The sequence below is a fragment of the Podarcis pityusensis genome (genome assembly GCF_964106645.2).
Source record: "Podarcis pityusensis genome assembly, chromosome: 2".
Lineage (NCBI taxonomy): Eukaryota > Metazoa > Chordata > Lepidosauria > Squamata > Lacertidae > Podarcis > Podarcis pityusensis.
The window spans coordinates 48,216,280-48,238,580 of record NC_138029.1 but is presented as its reverse complement, the minus strand read 5'-3'; the positions used below and the strand labels follow the sequence as shown (position 1 = coordinate 48,238,580).

Sequence of the window (22,301 nt, the reverse complement as noted above, 5' to 3'; positions counted from 1 at the left end):
CCACCACAACCTAAGGCTACTAGCCATGTTGTATTACTGCTAAGCTTTATATAAACTCCATTGCATCCCATAGTAAGTAGAATATTCATTGCTTGCCAACAACCTATGTTTATATCATGCTCTAGAGGTGAAGCATGTTACTCTTCATACTACTATACTGTTTTCACAAGTAATAGAATCTAAAATATAAAAAATAGAGCAAGAGGCTCAAAATAAAATGCTGCACTGTATCCTGGTTGTGTGTGTGCAAAAGCAAGTTAGGTCCAAGACAGGAATCCATGTTTTAACACACGTTTTCGTGTACAAAATATATTTTGTATTACTATTATTTACATTCAAAACCAAACTGCATGTATTTTATTAGAGCTTTTATTAGAGGACTGAAAGGGCAATTTAGGCAATTTAGCCTTTGTTGGAATCTGAGAGGTACAGGGAGTTATGGCTGGGAACCCAATTTATCCAAACCAATCTCAGATCCATCTCTGACTTGCAGCAGTGATAATGGACTACACTGTATTGGGTTACACTGCTGTAAGCTATTATTTTTCAACACATTTCCCCAACCTGTAATAGGAACATGACAGTGAGCTACACTGCAGGGATGCTATATGCTACTTAATACAACCTGCAATGTGGGCATAAAAGGACATTGAATAAATTTGCCTTTCAGTGTTCCTATTGCAAAGGAAGAGACTGCCTTGGAAGGTGGTGGACTCTCCTTCATAGAAGGTTTAGAAGCAGGGTTTGGACAGCTATCTGTCATGGATGCTTTTGTTAAAATTAGATGGCGGTCGGGACCTCTTCCAATTCTATGATTCTGTATCTATCAAGACACACACACACACACACTCCTTCAAACATGCTTTCATGACAACTTACATAAAAATAAGAGTGAAAAACCACAACTAGGTAGGACTGAGGCTGCCATTTATTACCCTTCCATGGGTAAATTTATTTCTCTTGGCACTACCTCACTCTAAACATTTTTAAAATATTTGTTTGGCATTACCTCATTATTTAAATTAAATGGCTTTTTAAAAATATTGTACTAAGATTAATTTAAACACTGTCTCAGACTTAGGTCTAGTAGACTGAATCCTAACATCTCAATGTGCTTCAATAGGGGATTAAAAAAAACCAAACTGGTAAATTTTAATTTTTTAAAAAAGAATAGTAATAGCCTTCCTCCATGCCCAAGATGCTTTTATAATGTCTATTCATAAGTAAATTCAATTCAGTGAAGGCCCTTTCTAATATAAATTGAAAGCTTTCTGTTTGCACATTCAGCCCATTTTATTGCTTTCTTGCTTAGTGCAGCTGGAGGATTACAGACGCCCCTTAATTGGTCAACCTTTGTGCTGTTTATGTGTGTGTACTAATGTACTGCTTGCTGTCCATTGTAAGAAAATGGTGCTATGTCATTATAATGGCAAAAAATAATTATAAAAGGAAATAAAACATAACTTTAACGGGGATTCATGAGATGAAGGTATAGATACAACAACCCCTTCTTCTTGTAAGCAGTGTTTGTTTTGGGCCTTTTAATAACTTTTTTGAGGTTTTAGAAAATATTTTCAGGTTTTTTTCCACTGTTCAGCTTATTGCCATTGATATTAGTTATGTAAATATCATTATGATTTTTTTTACTCATGTTTTAATATTGTAATTAAATAATTTGCCTGACCTTTTTCATAATTTTGTTATTGCTAAAAACTGCGAGAAACAATTTAAATTTTATTTTCGTGTTTCATAAAAATGGCTTTGCACAAATGGTTTGTAATATAGCTTTATAATATTTATATTCACAAAATACTCATAACGCCCTGAGGAGAACTCAGTTCAGAATATATTCGAATTAATATTCTCCTGCATCAAGATTTCCCATTTTCCTTCCCCTCACCCCCTACAACTGGCTCCTTCTTGGGTTTTTTCTGTTAGAAGGAGCCACATCAACATATAACATGCTTCAGTGCCAGGTTCAGGGCTTATCAATATAACATGGTGTATGCACCATAAGGCAAGATTAATGTTGTAGAAGCCATGTGCTCTGGTGCAAAGTGATATCATTTAAACTTGTGTTGGAGTGCTAAAAGAAGAGCCAATGTAGTACAATGGATAAATTATTTACCATTTCGCATTAGCAGATACATGACCTATCAGTGCAATATAAGTAATCTAAGCAATAAAGGTATATTTATAAACAATCTTAGCTACAGATCATACCTTTTCCATTCTTCGTGATTTTGGAAGAAAGATCCCTGTTGTCTTCAATTGGACCCATGCAGTTAAAGTTCTCTGTGACTTTGAAAATATATCCTACTGTGTCAATGAACGTTTCACTAGCACTTGTGTGAAACATTTGGTTTTTCTAAACCCTATTTGAAAGAAATCGTTTGACTTTCAATAAGGTTTACTGTATCTTTCTCACTTGTATAGAAATGTTGGCCTCTAGCAATAGTAAACCACATATTACTCATACTTCTTAATCCCTCAAAAATCAAGATTTTAATTCGCTTTAATGCCCTTTCTTTTAATTAGAATGTTGCTAAATCTCTAGGCAGTCTTACTAACCACTTTAACCTCCTTTTAATTTGTCGTCTAGAAAATTATAACTCTTCATTAACTTTGGGAGACAGAGCATTAAAATTGTGATATATCATTCCCCATTTTATTAACAATCTACTTAATGAATTCAGTGCTTGAAGCAGATCGTGGTGATAATATATGCATTTACAATGTTTTTTTTAACAAGAATTTGGCAAGAAAGCTAATATGAGAGCACACATTTAATTGCATGCATAAGAGTACACGTGCACAGACTCAGACAGAGAATCAAATGCAGTTTGGAGAAATTCGATTTAAGAAATTATGGAAATCAGAGAACAAAACACAAATGCGTGCTTTGATTAACTTTGCCAGAGATTCAGTATCGCTATCTCAGAATTTCATTTATAACACTGAATCATGACTGACAAATAACAAACACTATTCTTATGCAGTCAAACGTTTGATGATTATAGTGATCCTAACCTCTTTCTCAGTTTGGCAGTGTATCATTTGGAACATATGTCAGGACATGGGTTAGGTTCAGCCAGTGAACCTCTGAAATAGTGTCAAGTAACAATCAATATTTTTTAAAGCATCAACTTTATTAGAAAACAAACTAAGATACATTGATAAAGTACAATTGGTACTTAACTGAATGGTAGATTTAGGAGGGGTTGTTGGGCTATTGGGTTGGGCTTAGGCTTCACCATGAGGATGAGGCAGGAGGAAAAAAATTCTTCAGAGACAAGATTGGCTCCTGATCAGGAAAATAACAGAAAACTCACCTCCCGGTAAAGGGAGGGGGGACACTTCATGAACGACTGTGAACGAATCTAAAGAATCTAAACATTCTAACACAAACCTATAAACCGTTGCAGCCTCCACTAGGGTGTGGTCCCGATAGCCCAGCGACCCTTCCTAAATATGCTATTCAGGTAAGTACCAACAGTACTATTTCAGGAGCATAGCATATCCAACTAGGATGATTCCAAGCCACACTGGAGCAGCGGCGTAGCGTAGGTTGTCAGCACCCGGGGCAAGGCAAGTAATTTGCGCCCCCTAACCCGGGGCAAGGCAAGTAATTTGCGCCCCCTAACCCGGGGCAAGGCAAGTAATTTGCGCCCCCTTACCCCTAACCTGCCACCGCTGCCAGCTTCTTCTTGCTGCTGCCTGGTCTGGTCTGGTGTGGTTCTCTCCCGCGCTCAGCGCTGCGCTGGGCGGCTGCTGCACTGTCCCTCCCCCAGATAGCCCCTCGCTCTCTCTCCGCACCGCACGCCTGGCACCCACCCCCTCCACAGTGGGCGGCGACCCAGCGGCTCGGATCGCATTCGCACAGCCAGCATTGCAGTGAGAGTGAGTGAGTAAGCCAGGTAGGGGCAGAGAGCTGCGAGTGCGAGCGCGCCCCCCCCCCAGATGTTGCACCCGGTGTGGCCGGCCCCCCCTGCACCCCCCACGCTACGCCACTGCACTGGAGATTACTAAGGCAGAAGGACCTGCTGCAGGACCATATGGCCAAAAGCGACCTCCACTAAGGCATTTTATGATGCCTTGTGAATGTAGTCAGGGATACCAAAGTAGCTGCCTGACAGATATCAATCAAAGAAAGCTGCTGAAGTGGCTGCTGCCCTAGCAGAATAAACTGCAATAGAAGGTCATGGGGGTAGCTTCAACTCCATATGTCACCACAATGATAAACTTATTAGATGTGAGGTGTGCACTCAAGGTATACATAACCAGGACTAAAGAATGTAGATTTACTAGCTCCTTATTTGTTTCCTTTCATCCCACTTCCTTAGGCAAAAAGTTTAGCTCCTCCACCTTATCTAGGTGGCTTAAAGCTTTTATTGTGATGACATATGGAGTGCCAGGCTTTTCCAATGGGTGAGAAGGGTTGGGACAAAATGTAGGGAGAACATGGAATCTTGACAGAACTTTGGGTAGAGAGGAGAAGTCAGTTCTCAAAACTGCCCATTCCTTATGGATAAATGCTTTGTTATGGGATAGGGTCTCCAACTCTGACACTCTTAAGACTGGAAGTAACAACTATTTGTCCAAGGGTTCAAATGTAGGCTTCTGTAGGGCTGAGACAATAGCATGCAGGTCCCAGGAAGGAAAACTGTGGGCCACCAGTAGACACAGTAGGGCTGTCCCATCAAGGATGTGCTTCAGCAGAGGATGTGCCAATAAGTGGGAGGCATTATCGAGTTGCCACTTGGCGCTTCAGTGTGTTGGGTTGAGGATGTCAGGGACTGCTACCTTGTCCACTGACATAGCTGTGCCCAAGGACCACTTCAGAAAGGTCTTACAGGTGGCCTGGTATATATGCTTCATGGAAGGATGGGAACGCAGGATGGTTGTAATTATTGGTTGAGAGAGGCTCAGTCGCTTCAGGTGCCTCCACTCAAAGTACATACAGTCAGACACAGACAACAGAGAGCAGAGTGAATGAGTGGGCCCTGGGACAGCATGTCCTGGTGAAGCAGAATGGGCCAAGGGGGTGATGTTGCCAGAGCTAGAATCTCTGACATCCATGGTCTGTGTAGCCAGAAGGGGGTGATCAGCATACCTGGGGCTTCTGTTCCTGTATCTTGCACAGCATTTGTTGGAGAATGGATGTGCGTGGAAATACATAATGTAGATCAGGAGGCCAAGAGAATATGAAGGCATCCCAACCTTCTGTTTGAGGCTCCTGGAACCTGTAAAAATACCTAGGAAGTTGGTGATTTCCCCAACTAGCGAAGAGATCCTCTTTGCAGAGTACCATGTGAAACTGAAGCAGGCACAAAAATGGGGAGTGCAGAGTCCATTCTCCGGGATCCAGCCTGAAGCAACTTAGCCAATCTGTCTGTACATTGAACACTCTTGAGATGTGCTCTGTTGGCAGGCTGAGAAGATGTTCTGTCCACTGGAACAGCAGAAAAATCTCTGCCTGTAAGTCTCAACTCCTGGTGCCACTGTTTTTGATATACGCACACAGTGAGCAGAAAATCAGTGAGCAGAAAAATATGCTTGATCCTCAAATGTGGAGTGAAATGCAAAACTGCTTGTCCATTGCAGTGAGTCATCCATCCCTGTAGGCTGGTGTCTCTGGTTATTACTGTGTGCAGTGGATCACAGGATAGAGTCCCTTTCTGCAGGTTGAAGTCCACCATGAAGCACTCTGGGAGGAGGAATAGGTGCCCTACAGGCATGTCTATCCCCCTGATAAGTCAGCAATTGTGGGGTGGTGGTGGTGAGTTGACTCTTCGTCCAATAACAAAGCCAAGTCTCTGTAAGGCTGATAGAGTTGATTCCAACCGCTGTTGTGCCAGAATGACAGACCGCACTCTCAGGAACAGGTCGTCTAGGTATGGATAAATATGGTCGCTGTGGAGGCGGAGGTGTGCCACCAAGATCGCCATAATTTTTGTGAATACTCTGGATGCTGATACAAGGCTGGATGGAAGCAAGTTGTACTGGAAATGAAGCTTTCCCAGTGCAAATCTGAGATATTTCCTGTAGGAAGGGTGAAGGGTGAATGAGAATGTGAAGGTACATGTCCTGAAGATCTATAGATTTTTCATAACCGCTTTTGTTTAAGGGTTTCTTCAGCTGATGAGAGGAATTCCATGCAGAACTTCTTGTAGATTACCTAGCAGTTCAGGAACTTGAGGTCTAGGACCTCCACTTGCTGAGGTAATTTTTGAGAAACACAAAAGAAAATTGAACAGAATTGCTCATCTGCTGGGAATGAATCGATAGTTGCTATGTCTAGAAGCTGGTGTACACACTGTCACATGATCCTTGGAGATTGGTGATGGGACAAAATGGAGGCATGGCTGAGCCAAAAGTTCTGTTTTGTATCCATACATTAAAGAGTTCAGAATCTAGAGATCAATACTTATTTTCTGGCAATAACTGGAGAAGAACTGAAGACAAGTGAATTATTGAATAACCCACAGTAGGATACTGCCAGGGGTAGACAAACCCTGCACAACTTTTTCAGGGATTGTCTACCCATGGCAGGATCCTGCTGTGGGTTAGTCAATAATTCAACCCATATGATAAATGCCCTTGAGAAAATGGAGGCAACACAAGCTTATCTAAATGAAAAGCAGCAGCCTCATGAAGTCTGCGCAAGGCAAAGTCTATTCATCTCTCCATGGTGTCCTTTAGTTCAGAGTCACCTTTTTTAGGAAGCAGATTTCTAGAAACTAAAATGGCGACTGGTTTGTCCACTGAGGAGGATTTTAAAGAGGGCATAAACATTTATTTGCAATCTGGCCATTTTTTTTAAACTGAAGGGAGGTTGGAATTAGTTTGGAAGAGGACTGTGGCTCTGGAGCACTGAAGTTTCCTTAGAAGGAGCAGGGGGACTTGGGTAGGGAGAGTTTAAATCTAGAGCAGTCAGGGATCTGCAAAGTCGTGGCATATAATGCAGATCCTGAAAAATATGACGGGGCTCCTCCTCCTCAGAGATCTCACCATTGCTCCATTCCACCTTCTCCATCTCAGGGATGGAGCCTTCCCCATGAGATTGCATAACCAGTGGGTCAAAGGCTTCCCTTGCTGTGTCACTCTGGATTAGTTGAGCCAGGAAGCATATCATCAGCACCATCAGCAAGGGGGGTGGAGGTCTGGGAAGAGAGGGTTCTCTGCTGTGGTTGCTTCTGCTTCCCAGATTGAGAAGCAGAGATCTCAGAGGCAATAGACACAATTAAGGCATCCTTCAGTTGACTAATTAACTGAGAAGTCAGCTGCAAACCCCGTGATGTATTGTGGTAGGTGGGATGGAAGGCCACCACTTTTCTCTCTGTACCTGTATTGGAGAAACAGGCAGGAGCAAAAAGCTGATTGGTAACCAGTCACATCCCAGAGGAGTCTTTTCCTCCTGCCTCATCATGAAGGCGGAGCCTAAACCCAACCTGATGATCCAGCGACACTTCCTAAAAAATAAATATGCTTATGCTAAATTTTAGAAAGCACATTAGTTAACGCCTATTCTGCACAATTAAATTAACTTTTAAAACAAATGAAGTGATTCAAAAACAAAAACAAAAAAATGTTAGGCAAGATTTCTATAAATGTGAACTCATTGAATAGCTCTTCCCTGGTTTTTATCATAGAATACTGGGGCCAGATGGGGCAATACTCATATCCTACCACCACTTGCCAGCCAAGGCATTGATGTGAACACAAGCATGCTGGCCCTCCTTGCCCAGTTGCTGCACTGCCCTCACTTCTGCACATCCACTTGGGACGGAATATGCAAATGCTGCCTACACATGCAATGTCCAACATGTGTAGGTGATAATCATGCAGTTGGTTTCCCAGCCCCAGCCACAGGAAATCAACTGCATGGTTTTAGCCTATGTGAATTAACTAGTAAGGTGTTGCTGCCAAACAAGCTGGGGGGGGGGGGGGAAGAGACCACTCCTCTCCATTTGATGGCCAGATTTGGGGTGTGTCAATATCGTCCAAACCAACAACAACTTTCACTTGCAGCAATATATATATTGTTTTCTTGACACAGTATATTCAGTTATTTCAACAGAAAGCCACCTACAAGACAGAATGCTTTCTGAGTCCTGCAGCAAGCAAGCACTTTGCCAGGGCTGATAATTGCTTCTGTACCTCTTTTGAGATGCCTGCAGCTGTAGTAGGTAGCAAACAGGAAGAGCTGCTAAATTCATTCCTAAATTCTCCAGGACTAGGAGGCAGCCAATGGACTTGCTGAATTGGCAACCAGCCAATTTAACCTTGCTGAAAGACCCAACAATGGAATTTTAAATTGTGAGCAGCTACTTATTTGGTTGCATTCTTGGCATCATGGAATATTTGAGGGAGATCATTCTACTAGCTAATTGATCAGCGTGTCAACTCTATACTGAAAATTACTTCTATGTAAAATGTATGCTTTCTCCGAGGATTCAATAGCTTTTAATAAGACGCGGAGTCCTCCTTTACATGTCACATTTGTGCCTTCTCCAGGGACGAACTAACTGTAAGTAGTGTTTTCTTCCAGGCAACTCTTATGGAAGAATTACATTTTGTTGATTTGTTTCAGTAATTGTATGTACTGTAATTGTATGTAGACTATCACTCTCTGCTCCAAAATATATTATTTACTTACTTTAAATAAACAGCTATCCAACTACAAAATGAAAGTGTAAAATATTAATCAGAAATCAAATTTAAAATAAAAAGTGGGCATTGTCTCCTGCATCTTAGTATAAGCAACTCCCTGTCTGTGTGGGGGCTGTGTTCTGGGTCATTATGCATGTCAGCAGAGCACACATAAGCACACTCCACCCCATTCCACTCTCTTCAGGGTTTGAAAACAGCATGTGCATTTGTGGCTGCACACACATCGTACCCACACAATCCGACTGGCTGGGGGGCATGGTTTAGCCATTTTAAAACGGCCGCAGGCCCACAAGCTCTTCACAGTTTGGATAACTGACGTACCCTGCTGTTGCAGAACCCTTGTTATGGCAACAAAACTCTTATCTGCTTGATTATATTATTGCTCCAGTTGCAGTTAAATATCATCTTAATTATGTGGGCTCATCTTTAGGGGCTTGAGCCTTAAGGGCAAAATATTGGGTGAGATCCATTTATTTCCCTTTTCCAGTCCCAGGATTCCACACTAGAAAACTTGTAGGGGTTTTTTTGGAAAGTGTGAGAAGAAAAATTATCTTGAATTTTGAATTAAGAATCTCTGGAAGAAAGCCAAAGAGCTCTGGGAATGTAGGATAGATGGGGAATTACAGAAATAACCAATAGTAACCCCCCTCCCCTCCACCTTATGCTAATTAGTGGTAGCAGGAACAAGAAACAATAAATTTAGATGCCCCCCCTGACAATTTGGAGGGCTAGAAAATCCCTTATGAAAAGAGAAGGGAATTTAAAACTAAAACTATATTTTGAAAATGCTAGATGAAGTGATGGTGTGATCGAGCAACACAAATAAAAAACTGTTGCCTCCCAGGGCAACACTTTTAAAATTTTAAGTAATAACGTCCCATCAGACTATATCAATAATAATGTCCCAGACGTCTGTGTGTCTGTGTGTGTGCGCGCGCGCGTGCACACACACACACGTGTCTTCCACATAATAAAAATTTTGGCCTCATTAACAAGCCCCTTTTCAGCTTTGCATTTATTAAACAGAAATTGTAATCTGTTAATAAGAATGATAGAAATGGTGTTAGTTAACAACAAAGCCTCTCCTCCTCAAGGAGGGGAGGAGTTGTGAGCGGGAGCCGTTTCCCGCGTTGGCAGGGGGTGTTCCACCCCCGCCCAGCTGCTCCTGCTGCTGCGCCACACCCCCAAGTGGCCAGCCAATCGGCTGGAGGCTTGGGGGCGGGGTTTAGCTGCTCAAACGCGGCCGCAGCAGCGTTTCCCAGCCATTGTGCTGCTGCTTCTCGTCAGGTCGATACCGTGTCCATGTGTCTTTCTTATCCTCAAGCGGGTGGCAGGTCCTCGAATCACAACTGAATGTTTCACCAAACGAAATGCAAAATGATTCAGGTAGGTAGTCGTGTTGGTCTGACGCAGTGTGTATATATACATATATATATATATATATATATATATATATAATGTTCAGTAGTACCTCAGAGACCAACTAATAGTTGCAAAATGGTTATTTTCTGCATCCATCCCTATGAGATGCTACCATTTAACACCAGTTTCATGGGCAAAAAAAATGCAGCTTTCCACATACTGTGACCCAAATTTTTAAAAGCACCTTTTGGTTTTGAGTAGAGGTCTCTGTACCAACTATTACCTGAGGATACATGGAAACTGTTGGAAGCCATAATCCAAGTATTATCCCTAAAAAGTACGAGGAAGAAATAAAACTACTAATATTCATGCATGTTGTTTGGTAACAGCATTATACCATAAGGAAATCTGCAATAATTCATAACAGCATCTTGTAATAAAACAGTTTTATGCATCCCTCTCAAACTGTTTAGTGCTCAGATCTCATCAGATGGCTGAGTAAGCATTACTCTTTGGGACAGTAAATCTCAGTTTCCAATATGGTCTGCATTCAGAGATATGTATTTTAGCATTCATTCTAAAACACTTACAGCTAAGTATTTGTAAAGAATGGGAAGCTATATATTTAAATGTCTGAATGCCATTTGCTTTGTCAACTCCACTAATCTAAGTCTGTTCTAGAGATGAGTCAAATGGGTCTTCAGGCAGTCCTGCATCAATATTATGGTATATTCAACCACTTAGGACAAAACAATTACAGCTGTTTATTTTTTGTTTATTTGAACCTTGCACAAAACGGGTTTCTGTGGTTTTTTTAAAAAGACAGAATTCACAGCAATCTTGGCAAGCTATGCTAATGTGCAATTTCAGGAAGATATGGAAGAAAGAGTGACACTGGGACAGCAGGAAACACATTTTTACAGGCTCCTTTGAGTCACATAACATTTTTCCTAGGCAGGCGTAGGGAAATCTATGTATGTAATTGCATGTCACAAGCATGTGAGTATCTATTTTTTTCTGCAGCAAAGCAGATTCTAAATAAGTATAATTGTTGCAATATATACAAACACACATACTTTTATGTAAGGGCTGGTATCTCGGGTTACAGGAAAACAAGTCAGAAAAGTTTTGTCAGCATCCCTAATTACACACACACACACACACACACACACGCGCGATGCTATTCTTTTAAGGATTATTCACATGAAAATGTAATTCCTCTGTACTACACAAGTACAACATATGGTAGTAGTCAATGTCTACTAGTGTAGGGTTGCCATATCTTGAAGAGCAAAAAAGAGGACAGTCCGAGCCGGGCAAAGAGGCGTGTGGGCATGCGGGGCTGCTACGCCTATGTACATCTTTCCCTGGCTTGGACTGGCAGTGACCACAGCATGCAGAACACCCACACACCTCTTTCCCTGGCTCAGGCTGGCAGTGGCAGCACGGTGCAGAGCAGCCCGCCCCGCCCGAGCCCCCAACTCCCCCCCAAGCCCCAGACATTTCCTTTAAAATGTAAAAATCTGTCCAGATGGGCATGTTGCGCCCCCAAAAGAGGAGATGTCTGTGTTTTCCCAGACTTATGGCAACCCTGTACCAGTGGCTTGAGCCCATAGATGAGAAGTTGCAAACTTCAGGCTTGAGGGCCATATACAGGCCCTTTGGACTCTCCTCAGGCCGCAGACTCTCATTTTTAAACCGTTTTATTTCATGGTGTTCTGATGAGTGCTGGGCAGCTAATTCCTTGCGATTCTTCTGACATAGCCACTATTTAAATTTCCCACAATATCCCAGTGATGCTATTAGTGGGATGATGCCACTTGTGTTTCCCACAGTGCCTCCTTTTGAGTGTTGCTCAAAATGATCTATTTTAAGTTTGATTGTTGTGTCCCCCACATTATTTAATTTCTATAGGAAGATGCTGCAACAGAACAGACAAAGATGTGTGGAAGACCTTGGTATTTAAGTTCAGTGATGGACTGGATATAAGTTTAAGACCTGAAGCTTAATCTATGCAAGTCAGACATGTCTTTCATTAGTCTTTCATTATCTTTAATAGGATATGTGCATGCTTTTTGTTGCTACACACCCTTTAAGAATCAGGTTTACTGCTTGGGACTGCTCCTAGGCCTGACACTCGTGGGGGTACATGAGGGCTACTATTTAAATCCTCATTTTCAAGTCCCCGATAAAGCTTGTTTGAATTTGTGTTATTACTTTCAATTGGGTGCTTTATGAATGCATGTTCCTCTTTAATTTATGTAGTTATCACTCCATAGTGGAAAATGCAAAGAAGGAAAGTTTACTTTATAGTTGTGTCAGAAGGTTAAACTATCTCAAGGGAACACTTTTTAAAAAAATAGTAAATATGTCATGACAAACTGAAGTGCATATCAAGACCACTGCCATTTTCTTAACTAATGCCATTGAATTAAATTAGAAAAACAACTGGGGAATTTTATTTTTATTTTTAAAAAATATAAAAAAATAGAGGGAAGATCCACACAGCAATATTATACAGATACCGTGCTATGCTTCACTGAAATTAGACCTCCTTGCAAGAAAAAGTACAATAAATATGTGCACTGTACACTTATCAACACATATGACAAATTAGAAAAGACTTTATCAAATCATTAAATAATTCCTTGTTGGCTGCACATATTAAAATTTTAAAGCATATACTATTTGTCCTCATAATTCCTGGAGGAGATGGATTACTAGATTGGCTTTGGTTACAACGAGAAAGAAGAGAGTGCTCAGTAATAACTTACTTATGTGACAGCTAAGAGATGGGGCTTTTGATCATGTAACATTCTAACTGTAGTTTGCAATAATTGTGTGTCAGTCTTCACACCTTTTCCAAGTTGTTCCAGATCTTCAAGAGAAAAAATTATGATGACAACACTGATAATTAGTCATATCCTATGTCTACCTAGAGACATACAGGATATTATACAGACTCCCTGCTTTTACCTTGCAAAGTACAAAAACACTGCAGCAGCTCTCTGCTTTAAATTAATGCAATTAAGATATATCTCAAGTAAAGCATCCAGATATAAATCCTCCCAATACTATTATAAAATTATGGCCCTTTAAAAAAAGGCCTCTATCTTGTTTGTTTTGGACCAGACCATGTTGGGACCGCAGAAAAAGCAAAATTTTTAATTTATTGTGGCATAAAAATTCCCTGCAGCTCTGCAGTGTTTACCTAATACAGTGGTACCTTGGGTTACATACGCTTCAGGTTACATACGCTTCAGGTTACAGACTCTGCTAACCCAGAAATAGTGCTTCAGGATAAGAACAGAAATTGTGCTCCGGCGGCCCGGCGGCAGCAGGAAGCCCCATTAGCTAAAGTGGTGCTTCACGTTAAGAACAGTTTCAGGTTAAGAACGGACCTCCAGAACGAATTAAGTACTTAACCCAAGGTACCACTGTACATATTATTACATCAACAAGTTATTAACTTGTTCAATGGCATCCACACAAGGCAATGAAGTGCATCTAGTGTTACCTTGCTCAATGGCACCCACAGGAGCAGGGCCGGATCTACCATGAAACTATTGAAAAAGGTCTAATTCTCATTACTTTTATAGATATCTGTCCATTGCAACTAATGCCCATTCTATTCCTGTGACTTCTGAGCCACAACAGGGCACTAGTTGCTAACAAGATGTTATTCCAAGATAGAAGATTTATGCTGTTATGAATTGTGGAAGAAAGATAGTCAACAAAAACCTTACTTTTACTTCCCTTGCGATATTATTATAGTCTACGGGCAGCCTCACTGCAAACTGTTGGCCTGTGTGGATAAAGGGGGACTGCATGAACAACCAATATTGGGTGGACCAGCAAATCAGACAAATGCCCCCATTTAATAGAATGAGCCTCTTGTCTAGAGAGTGGCCTGATAAATCCATTTCAGTGTTTCCAGTAAATAAATCTTGTGACCTCATTTAAACTCCAAGTTATTCTGTCGAAATCTAATTCTGCATCCTGAGGCAAATCGGTGCAGTTGGCACAAATCAGCAGTTGCCAGTTTGACATATGTGATTCTGCAGTACTCCAGTGTACTTAGAATTCAGAATACTTTGCTAGCAATAAAATGCACTTTTTCAAAGAAAAAAAATGTTCACAAGATGTACTGTAACTTTCCTGAAAGCTGTGTTTCCTTTCCATCAAATTATACATAGGACAGACCTATATTTATGTACCGCTAGTAACCACCTGTATACTTGATCCACCAACAAACAAGAGAACAATAGAGTAACAGGTTTTTTTTCTGGCAGTGCATACATTTACCCTTAAAATACACTCATACAAGGCTAATTTACTACACATATTGTTTACTTCAAAGTGGGAATAAACAGTCAAGGAAATGTAAATTAGTAGTTACAGAAATAGTAAGTAGGCCAAAATATGGAAAGAAAAATAATACCAGGGGAAAATACTTGTATTTGGGAAACTGATGTACACAAAACTAACAAAGATGGTAACCATTTTATACCAAAAGAAAGCTGAAGCAATTTCATGAAAGAAGAAGAAAGTTGGGAAGAGGTTTTAAAATCAGTGATCTAGAAACAAAGAACCCTATTGCAGTTTTGAAGCTATGCAAACACAGGATAATTTATACACTTCAGGAGCAACAGTTCTTCAGCTGAAGCATAGTTACAACTTAAACATCACAAGGACCATTGACAAGAAGTGTCTACGCTGTTGTGCCTGAATGTGAGGAATCCAGATTCAGATGCTGATTCAGCAGTAAAGCTCACTGGGGTCCTTAGCTAAGTCTCTATTCTGCAGTTTAAGCTGCCTAGCTCACTGGAAAAATGGTAGGGAATATATCTACTGCACAGAGATATTGTGATTTAACGTTCATAGTGCCAAAGAAATTTTAACAATTTTGAAAGAAACAACAAATACCTCACAGGGAATTCTATCACTAAGAGCTATTAGCTCCAATCCAAACCAAGCACATGCATACAGTAATTTAAAACATGTTTAGAGGGCATCAGGTGCTTTTAGCTTTGTATAGTAGGATAAAATTAAAAGCTATGTTGAACAAATACTCTTCCATGAGACGGAGCCATATATGCTTGTGGATCAATTTTGCTGGGAAGACAATCTTTTGAGAAAAGTATTGCCTAGGATTCATTCTGGGCTAGGAAAAGCAACAGAAATAACTTCATTGGCATCAATCTTACAAAGGGATTATAAGACTTAATATCATTCTATATGACAACTGGAGAGTTGAAAAGTGTGCTGGTTTTCCCCACCCACCATTTATGCCTGTCTTAGGAATGCAACTATCTCTTAATAGCCAGACTATCTGGAACTTTTCATATCACAAGTCTGGGCTATGTTTTTCTGTATTTGAATTATTCACACACTGAAAAGGGTAAGACATAGAAGCATAATAAATTGTCACTTAAAGTAAAATAGAAAGAAACGTACGCAAAGTAAAAACAACATGTAAAGATACTTCTCTCAATCGTTTTTGTTATAATGGAAAAAAGCCATCAAAGGAAGTTTACACATTCATGTGAAAAATTTATATCAATCTAAAATTTAATGTGGGGTTTTGATTCTGTGTGAGGCACTAACAAACTACTAATGAACTTGAAAATAATTAGATGGGTCTTCTCCCTCCATTTTTAAATTAAATTAAATGTAAGGCTTATGCAGTGACAAAATGGTGTCAGAGAAAAGTGTACATTCTCCATATTTCAATTCACTTCAGTAAGAAATATGGGATAAATTCCAAGTACCTCATAGGTAATGATTACCAAATGTTAATCACAATGTTTTACTTATCAGTAGTGCTAGTCCCTTAAAAAAATAAGTAGTGAAAATGTCTCTATTATACCTGTAATGAACCTTAGTGACATAACACAAGGGTATAATATGTGGGCCTCTCCAGAAATATGACAACATGACAGCTGGTTAATACTAATAATTATTAATACCTCTATGTTAAAAGGAGGAATCTAGAAAGGCTTTCTGAATATGACAAAGCTAACATATTCACCACTTCACTTCACAATGAAAACTGAATTTTGTACTTGCATGTCAAATCACAACTGAACACATCTTCCCATACAAATGCAGAGTAACTGCATGGACACTTAAATATAGTACTGTAATGGTATCATTGAAGTAAAAAAAAAAAAAAAAAAAGGGTCTTAGAACATACCTTGTCTTGGAAACTCATCAGACTCTCTGTGAACTAGGTCAGTAACTCGATTTCCATAGTGCATTCTGGTGTCATGATCATAAGCCTTCAGTGTCTCACTTGAACTATAGGACTTCTGAGTAGGCACTCTACAGTCCTCACTGTCCAGTGATGAACTTGTGTAGCGACATTCCTTTCCACACCTGCCTCTTGTCAAAGAGCGGTGCCTTCGATCTTTTATATCCATAATTCTGGGAGAAAATGAAACTTTTTCCCACTGTTGTAAAACTTTAAGGCAGAGACTGGTTATTTTTCCACCTAAAAGAAATAAAAATAATGTTTAAGTATAAAGTGATGACTTAAATATACATTTGTTTGTGTGTGTGTGCATCTGTGTGTATGTGTAAAGTCACATTTTCTCACTTTCTTAGAAAACTAAAGTGAAAAAGACACAACAGCCAACAAAGGATTTCAATTGCTTTAAAAAAACCTATATGGGTAATTGATCCTAATGGAAACAAATGAAAGAAATTTGATTTAACTGCATGAGTTATATTTTATTAAAACTATGTTTTTATTGAAGAGTTTAAAAATTGATGATAAAACAAACTGCTGTAATCTTTTCATTTATGCATGCACACTGATAACAACATGACAGTCCTTTTGACACTCTGATATTAGCTCATGCTCTGCAACAACACACAGAAAAACAGATTGGAAACAGCTTTAATTACTTCCTTTTATAGCTGCAGGAGGGTCTGAAATGTAGAGCATCATATGAAGTGTGCAGATTAGAATGAAGCACACAGTGAAGTTTAAAGAATGAACCATTAAGATTCACATGCTATACAAGCAAGTTTCAGAAAAACCAAAAACGCTTCCTTAGTATTCCTTCATAATTTCCCTTTTTCATCATACTTTTTTTCTTCAACTGGCTTTCTCACCCACCATAAAGCTCCACTGGTGTTGGGCAGTTTAGGATTGCTCCCTTAGTCTAGTTATGATTACAGCCTAAGCATTTTTGAACTCTCTTACTACATCAAGGGCTAATAACCTTTTGGACCAGCAGGCGCATTACAAATTGTTAGAAAGTGCTGTAGGTGTCAGTTACAAAATGGCTCTCATGGGAGCAGGCCATAACACAAAATGTGTACCATGGAGGGACAGGCATAATTTATCATAGCTGCTGGGGATGGCATGGAATCACACGAAAACAGAGGGCCATCTTTGCTGCTCCCTACTCCCTCTAACCACATGCTTGTTGTGGGAAGTCACCTACGTGTCCTGATTGTGCAGATCATGCACACAATGATGCTGTTGGTAAACAGGAGATGTTTCCATGTACCAGGGAAAATATACAATGTGGCCACACCACATTTTCTGTCCCCCTCTCTCTCACACACATACACACACAGAGCACATGCACACATATAGACCACAGACACACATGCTTCTCTCACACACAATCACATACTTCACATATGCATCCCTCAATCTCTCACACAGACTGTACACACAGCACATACACCCTTCCCTTTCTTACAGATCACACGTACATGTATGCTTCCTCCTCCCTCCCCCTCTTGAAGGGAGAGGGAAGGATTGCTTTCTATATGCTTTCTATACCTTGTACCTTGTACCTAAGAAGGATCTTCTATATTCTCTGTACTTTGGATCTAAGTAAATTTCTGAGCTAATTTGACTTCTGCAAAAGAGGCCCCTCGCTTTAGGAATGTAAGATAAGAAAGACACATATGAAGGAGACTGTAAGCTAGAAATAACCAGAGGCCCCTCGCTTTAGGAATGCAAGATAAGAAAGACACATACGAGACGAGGGAGACGGGAGGAGGAGGAGGAGGAGGGAGAGAGCTTTCTCAAGGTATAAGAAAGTTTGCAGAGGCGTATTTCGGGGCAGCCAGTCTTCCAGAAATTATTCTGCTGGCTGTCTCTGTGCACAGAGAATAAACTGCTTTCCTCCAAAGAAAGATCTTTCCTGGTGCTTTCTTTTGCTCTCTCTCTGGATCTGAGGACGCGGGCCAACGATTCCCTGGCATGGACTAGGCTCAGCCTACATCTTGGTTCCCTGACCGGGAATCTGCCCCACCTCAGAGGGCTGGGGAGAGCCAGGCTCGACCTTGGTGGACAGCTCGGATCGGCAATTGCAGGCTCCACGCGCGCCCTGCCAATTTGTGGGGGGAGCCAGCCACACCGCTCCGGAGCAAGGACCCAGGTCGAGGGAGGAAAGAGGACTGGCCAGGGAAGGGAATCTGCAGCAGAAAACGGTAAGCCCAAGGGAAAGGGCGTGGGCGTGAGCCCAAGGGAAAAAAGGGAGGCCTGATCAGCCTCACCTGGTTATGCAGTAGAGTGCAGCCAGGAAGGGAAAAAAAAGGGGCGTGGCAGTGGTGTGCCACCGGTAAGGTTTGGTAAAAAAAAAAAAAAAAAAAAGGGGGGGGGGAACAGAGGGGAAAATTATTTTGGTGTGTTTTGTGTATTACATGTTGAAATTATTTTGGTGTGTTTTGTGTATTGCATGCTGAAATTATTTTGGTGTGTTTAGTGTGTTACATGTTGAAATTATATTGATGTGTTTTGTATGTTGTATGTTGCATGTCAGATACTCTAGTGACTGAATTGTCAAGTGTGGGCCAGGGCTTAGTGTCCCCCTTGGCCGAGCGATTGTAGGGCTGTAGTGTGTGTAGAGTGAGAGAATTTACAACCTGTTAGCAGCAGAGTATCTGAAAATGGGGTCTGGGGCAAGCCAATGTAGTCCTCTGGAATGCTTTTTAAACAACTGGAAAGCAGCCACAAAGCATGATGATTAGGGAATCAAATTGAGGCAACGGAGGATGAGAACATTATGTGAGGTTGACTGGCCCTCGCAACAAACTAACTGGCCCTCGGAGGGGAGCTTTGATTTGCAACTAATCAACCCACTGTATCAAAATATCTTGAACGTCCACCCAGACCAGATCCCCTACATTTCTACTTGGAAAACCAATGTAGAAAAGAACCCATCGTGGTTGAAAGCCTGCCGAGGCGACGCCCCACAAAGTACAGTTTGTGCAGTTCGACCGACAGGGAAATCAGAAAAGCCCCCAGTGATACCAGACCCAGAAGAAGAGGAGGGGGAAGTCATTAAACCACCTCCACCCTATGCTCCACCAACTGCCCCTCCCCTGGACCCAGGCCCCCAGGCACCGGGAGGAGTTGGCCCCCAGCCTGAACCCCCCAAGGCTAATGAATCAGAAGAGGAAGAAGAGGATGATGAGGAATTTGTAAAGGGATTGGTTGAGTTAGCAAGGAAGGTGAAGAGAAAGGTGTTGTTGATGATGATGATGATGAAGACTTCAGAAAAACTCTAGATAAAGAGATAAGATGGACTAGTAAGCAGTTTGACAGAGTGTTCCAGTATGTAGAACTGTTTAAAACAGAGCTGGATGTGGCTTCTTGGTTCTAGAAGCAGCACAATGCAAGGATGTGAACTGGCAGAAAGAAACAGAAGGGAAGGCTTTGAGAGCCGCATAGGACAGAACTGTTAAAAAAGAGACAATTAAAACCCAAGGGATTTAAAACCCTAGAATTACAATTACTGACCATTGAGGAAATCCGCAAGAAAAATGCCCTCAGGGCAGCGGATAATACTGATGTTGCAATTGAGGCAGCTAATAGTTGCAATTGAGGCAGCTAAAACTCCACTTTGATGGCCCCACTCCACTGAGTGTACGACCCCCTGGAGTCATCCGATGCCCAGGACCACAGACCTCCAAGCACTTTAAATCAGAATCCTTCTTTCGAAGAGGACCTGGCCAAAATAATTAGGGGTTTGTCTTCAAACAGCCAGCAGCCAGAAAGCCAAAAACGCAATCCTGGAGCAAGCGAGGGTGTCCACGGGAGGGTCAGAAGACGCCTAGGGAAGAAGCCAGTGCGCCATCTGCAGGCAAGGGAGTCATTGGGAAATGGAATGCCCACAGGCCCCACTCCCCACAGGCTGGGAACAACAAGATTTCTCAAAAATTATTTTTTTTCATCTCTGTTCTTGCTCAAAAAGACTGTTGCAGCAAAAAAGCAATTGAACAGACTGTTTTTTTAAAAAAAAATCATGCAAGTCACAGGACATCAGCTCCCCCCCCTTTCTGCCAGGCGCTTGGAGGTAGCTTCAGAGCGTTATCTCTTGGCAGCTATTCCAAGAAGGACACTGCTGCATTCAGCCAGCTACCGTGAACCTCACACTTTCTGGATTTACAGTTCAGCCACATAAACCCAGAAGGCCAAGAGTTACCCACCCCCCTGCCCCAAAGTATTAACCTGAAGAAGTGACTTTCTTAAAAGCAAGTGAATGCTTTCTGTGAACTTTGTCAAGTTTTTCTTTTTAAGGTGCAATTTTATTCTGAAAAAGGAGCCGCAGCATAACATAGGAATTGATATTTTGAGGAATTTGAAACTTTGCCAGAAGCAAGGAGCGCATTGTTCTTTCTACAGACACTGGCAAATGAACTGAAATTTGCAACATGGCTTAAAGCTCTGAAACCTAGAGCACACAAATGAGACTTTTAAAAAATCTCAGCTGGCAAAATTTAACCCAAGGAACAGAACTGTTAACCCCTTGCGAAGTTTCCTGCCAAGCATACCCTTTTGAATTAATGTTTGCTAGGCCTATACGTTATGTGCAAATGTTACCTATCAATTTGTTCTGTGCAATCGCTGCCGTCTTTGTTATCTCTTCTCTTAACAGGTGAGCTTTTGCTGGAACGCCTTGTGCCTTGGTCGAGCCTCTGCATCCCTATGATGAGGACCCAGATTGGACCCAGACGCCCAGACATCGCTCCAGCCTTGTTGGAAGGGACCCAAGATGCCCAACGCCCACCAGACGACCCGACACCCACCAGACTACAGCCCTGCCTACGTCACTCCGGACGCTGACGTTTGGCACGGCTCCAGGATCCAGCATGGATTGAAAGAGAACATTTTCACATTTTCTTTTCTTTCCTTTCGCATAACTGAACTTTATTGAAGGTACCTGGGCCTGGTTTGCTTTACGCCACCCCTGCAGAGGAGGGTGTCTAGTGGGTCTTTTCTTTCAGCGTAATTACACCCCAGCCCACTCTCTAGCACTTACCTAAGCCCCTCCCCGTGCATACAATGGCTCAAATACGACTGTGGGTCCCCATGCTGGTATTTCTGCTGCCTTTGACCTTTGAAATGCCAATACCACTCACAGTGACCAGACAACTGCTGCAATCGTGGGGGGCCCACCACACATATAATAAGTGGATTCAGGTTGCTGAGATGGTTGCGTTCTCTGCAAATCGGACCAATTGTGCCGTCTGCACTCTGGCCCCTGTAGATGCTCTGGGAGGAATGCCACTCCTCCCTGTGCCTTGGAATGAATCCTTGGTTACAACTCCACTTGTTGCCTTCCAGCCTCTGGGCAACCATTCTTCTTTATGGAATCATTCCGTCCCTTTCCAGGTTCACAGGATCACTGGCTGCCTTTGTGGCAACAAATCAAATGACATAAGTGACGCTCAGACCTATGTGGGCACTTCCCACTGTGATCGTACCTTCCCAGCCCCGACTAACATGTTTGAGTCCGAGACAGGAACCTTTTCTGGTTCCAATTTGATTGCATGCCTGGCCCGCTTGCTGAGAGGCACCATATCTGCCCATGGTCAGGACGTTTACTGGGTGTGTGGCAGGAAGGCCTATCATGCCCTCCCAAGAGGATGGTATGGGGTCTGTTTTCCAGCCTACTTAATACCCCCCATGTGGATTCCTGACCAGATTGCCTCTGCACCCCGTAGAAGGAGGCGTTCGGCTGACCTGGCAACACTTGCAGGTGGCAGCTCCCAGAATTGGGGCAAAAATCAGTGGCCTCCGGAAAGGATACTGGCCCATTATGCTCCAGCCTCATGGAATCAGGGAGAGAAAATCTCTGGGGCAAGGGGGCCGATCTATAACTTGAACCGCGTAATCAGACTCCAGGCAGTGGTAGAGATTGTTGCTAACACGACAGCCACGGCCCTTAGGCTAATTGCTACGCAATTGGATGAGACACGCAATGCGTTTCTCTCAGTCCAATTAGCATTGGACT

At 41.8% G+C, this 22,301-nt stretch overlaps 1 protein-coding gene across 1 annotated transcript in view; it reads right to left on the bottom strand.

Moving 5' to 3' along the window:
* Positions 1–22,301, bottom strand: part of TENM2 (teneurin transmembrane protein 2) — a 696,995-nt gene that overhangs the window by 633,157 nt on the left and 41,537 nt on the right. Inside the window, exon 2 of the mRNA XM_080995195.1 lies at positions 16,232–16,528. Coding sequence (XP_080851321.1) covers positions 16,232–16,457 — 226 coding nt within the window. The 5' untranslated portion in view covers positions 16,458–16,528. The remainder of the gene's footprint in view (positions 1–16,231; positions 16,529–22,301) is intronic.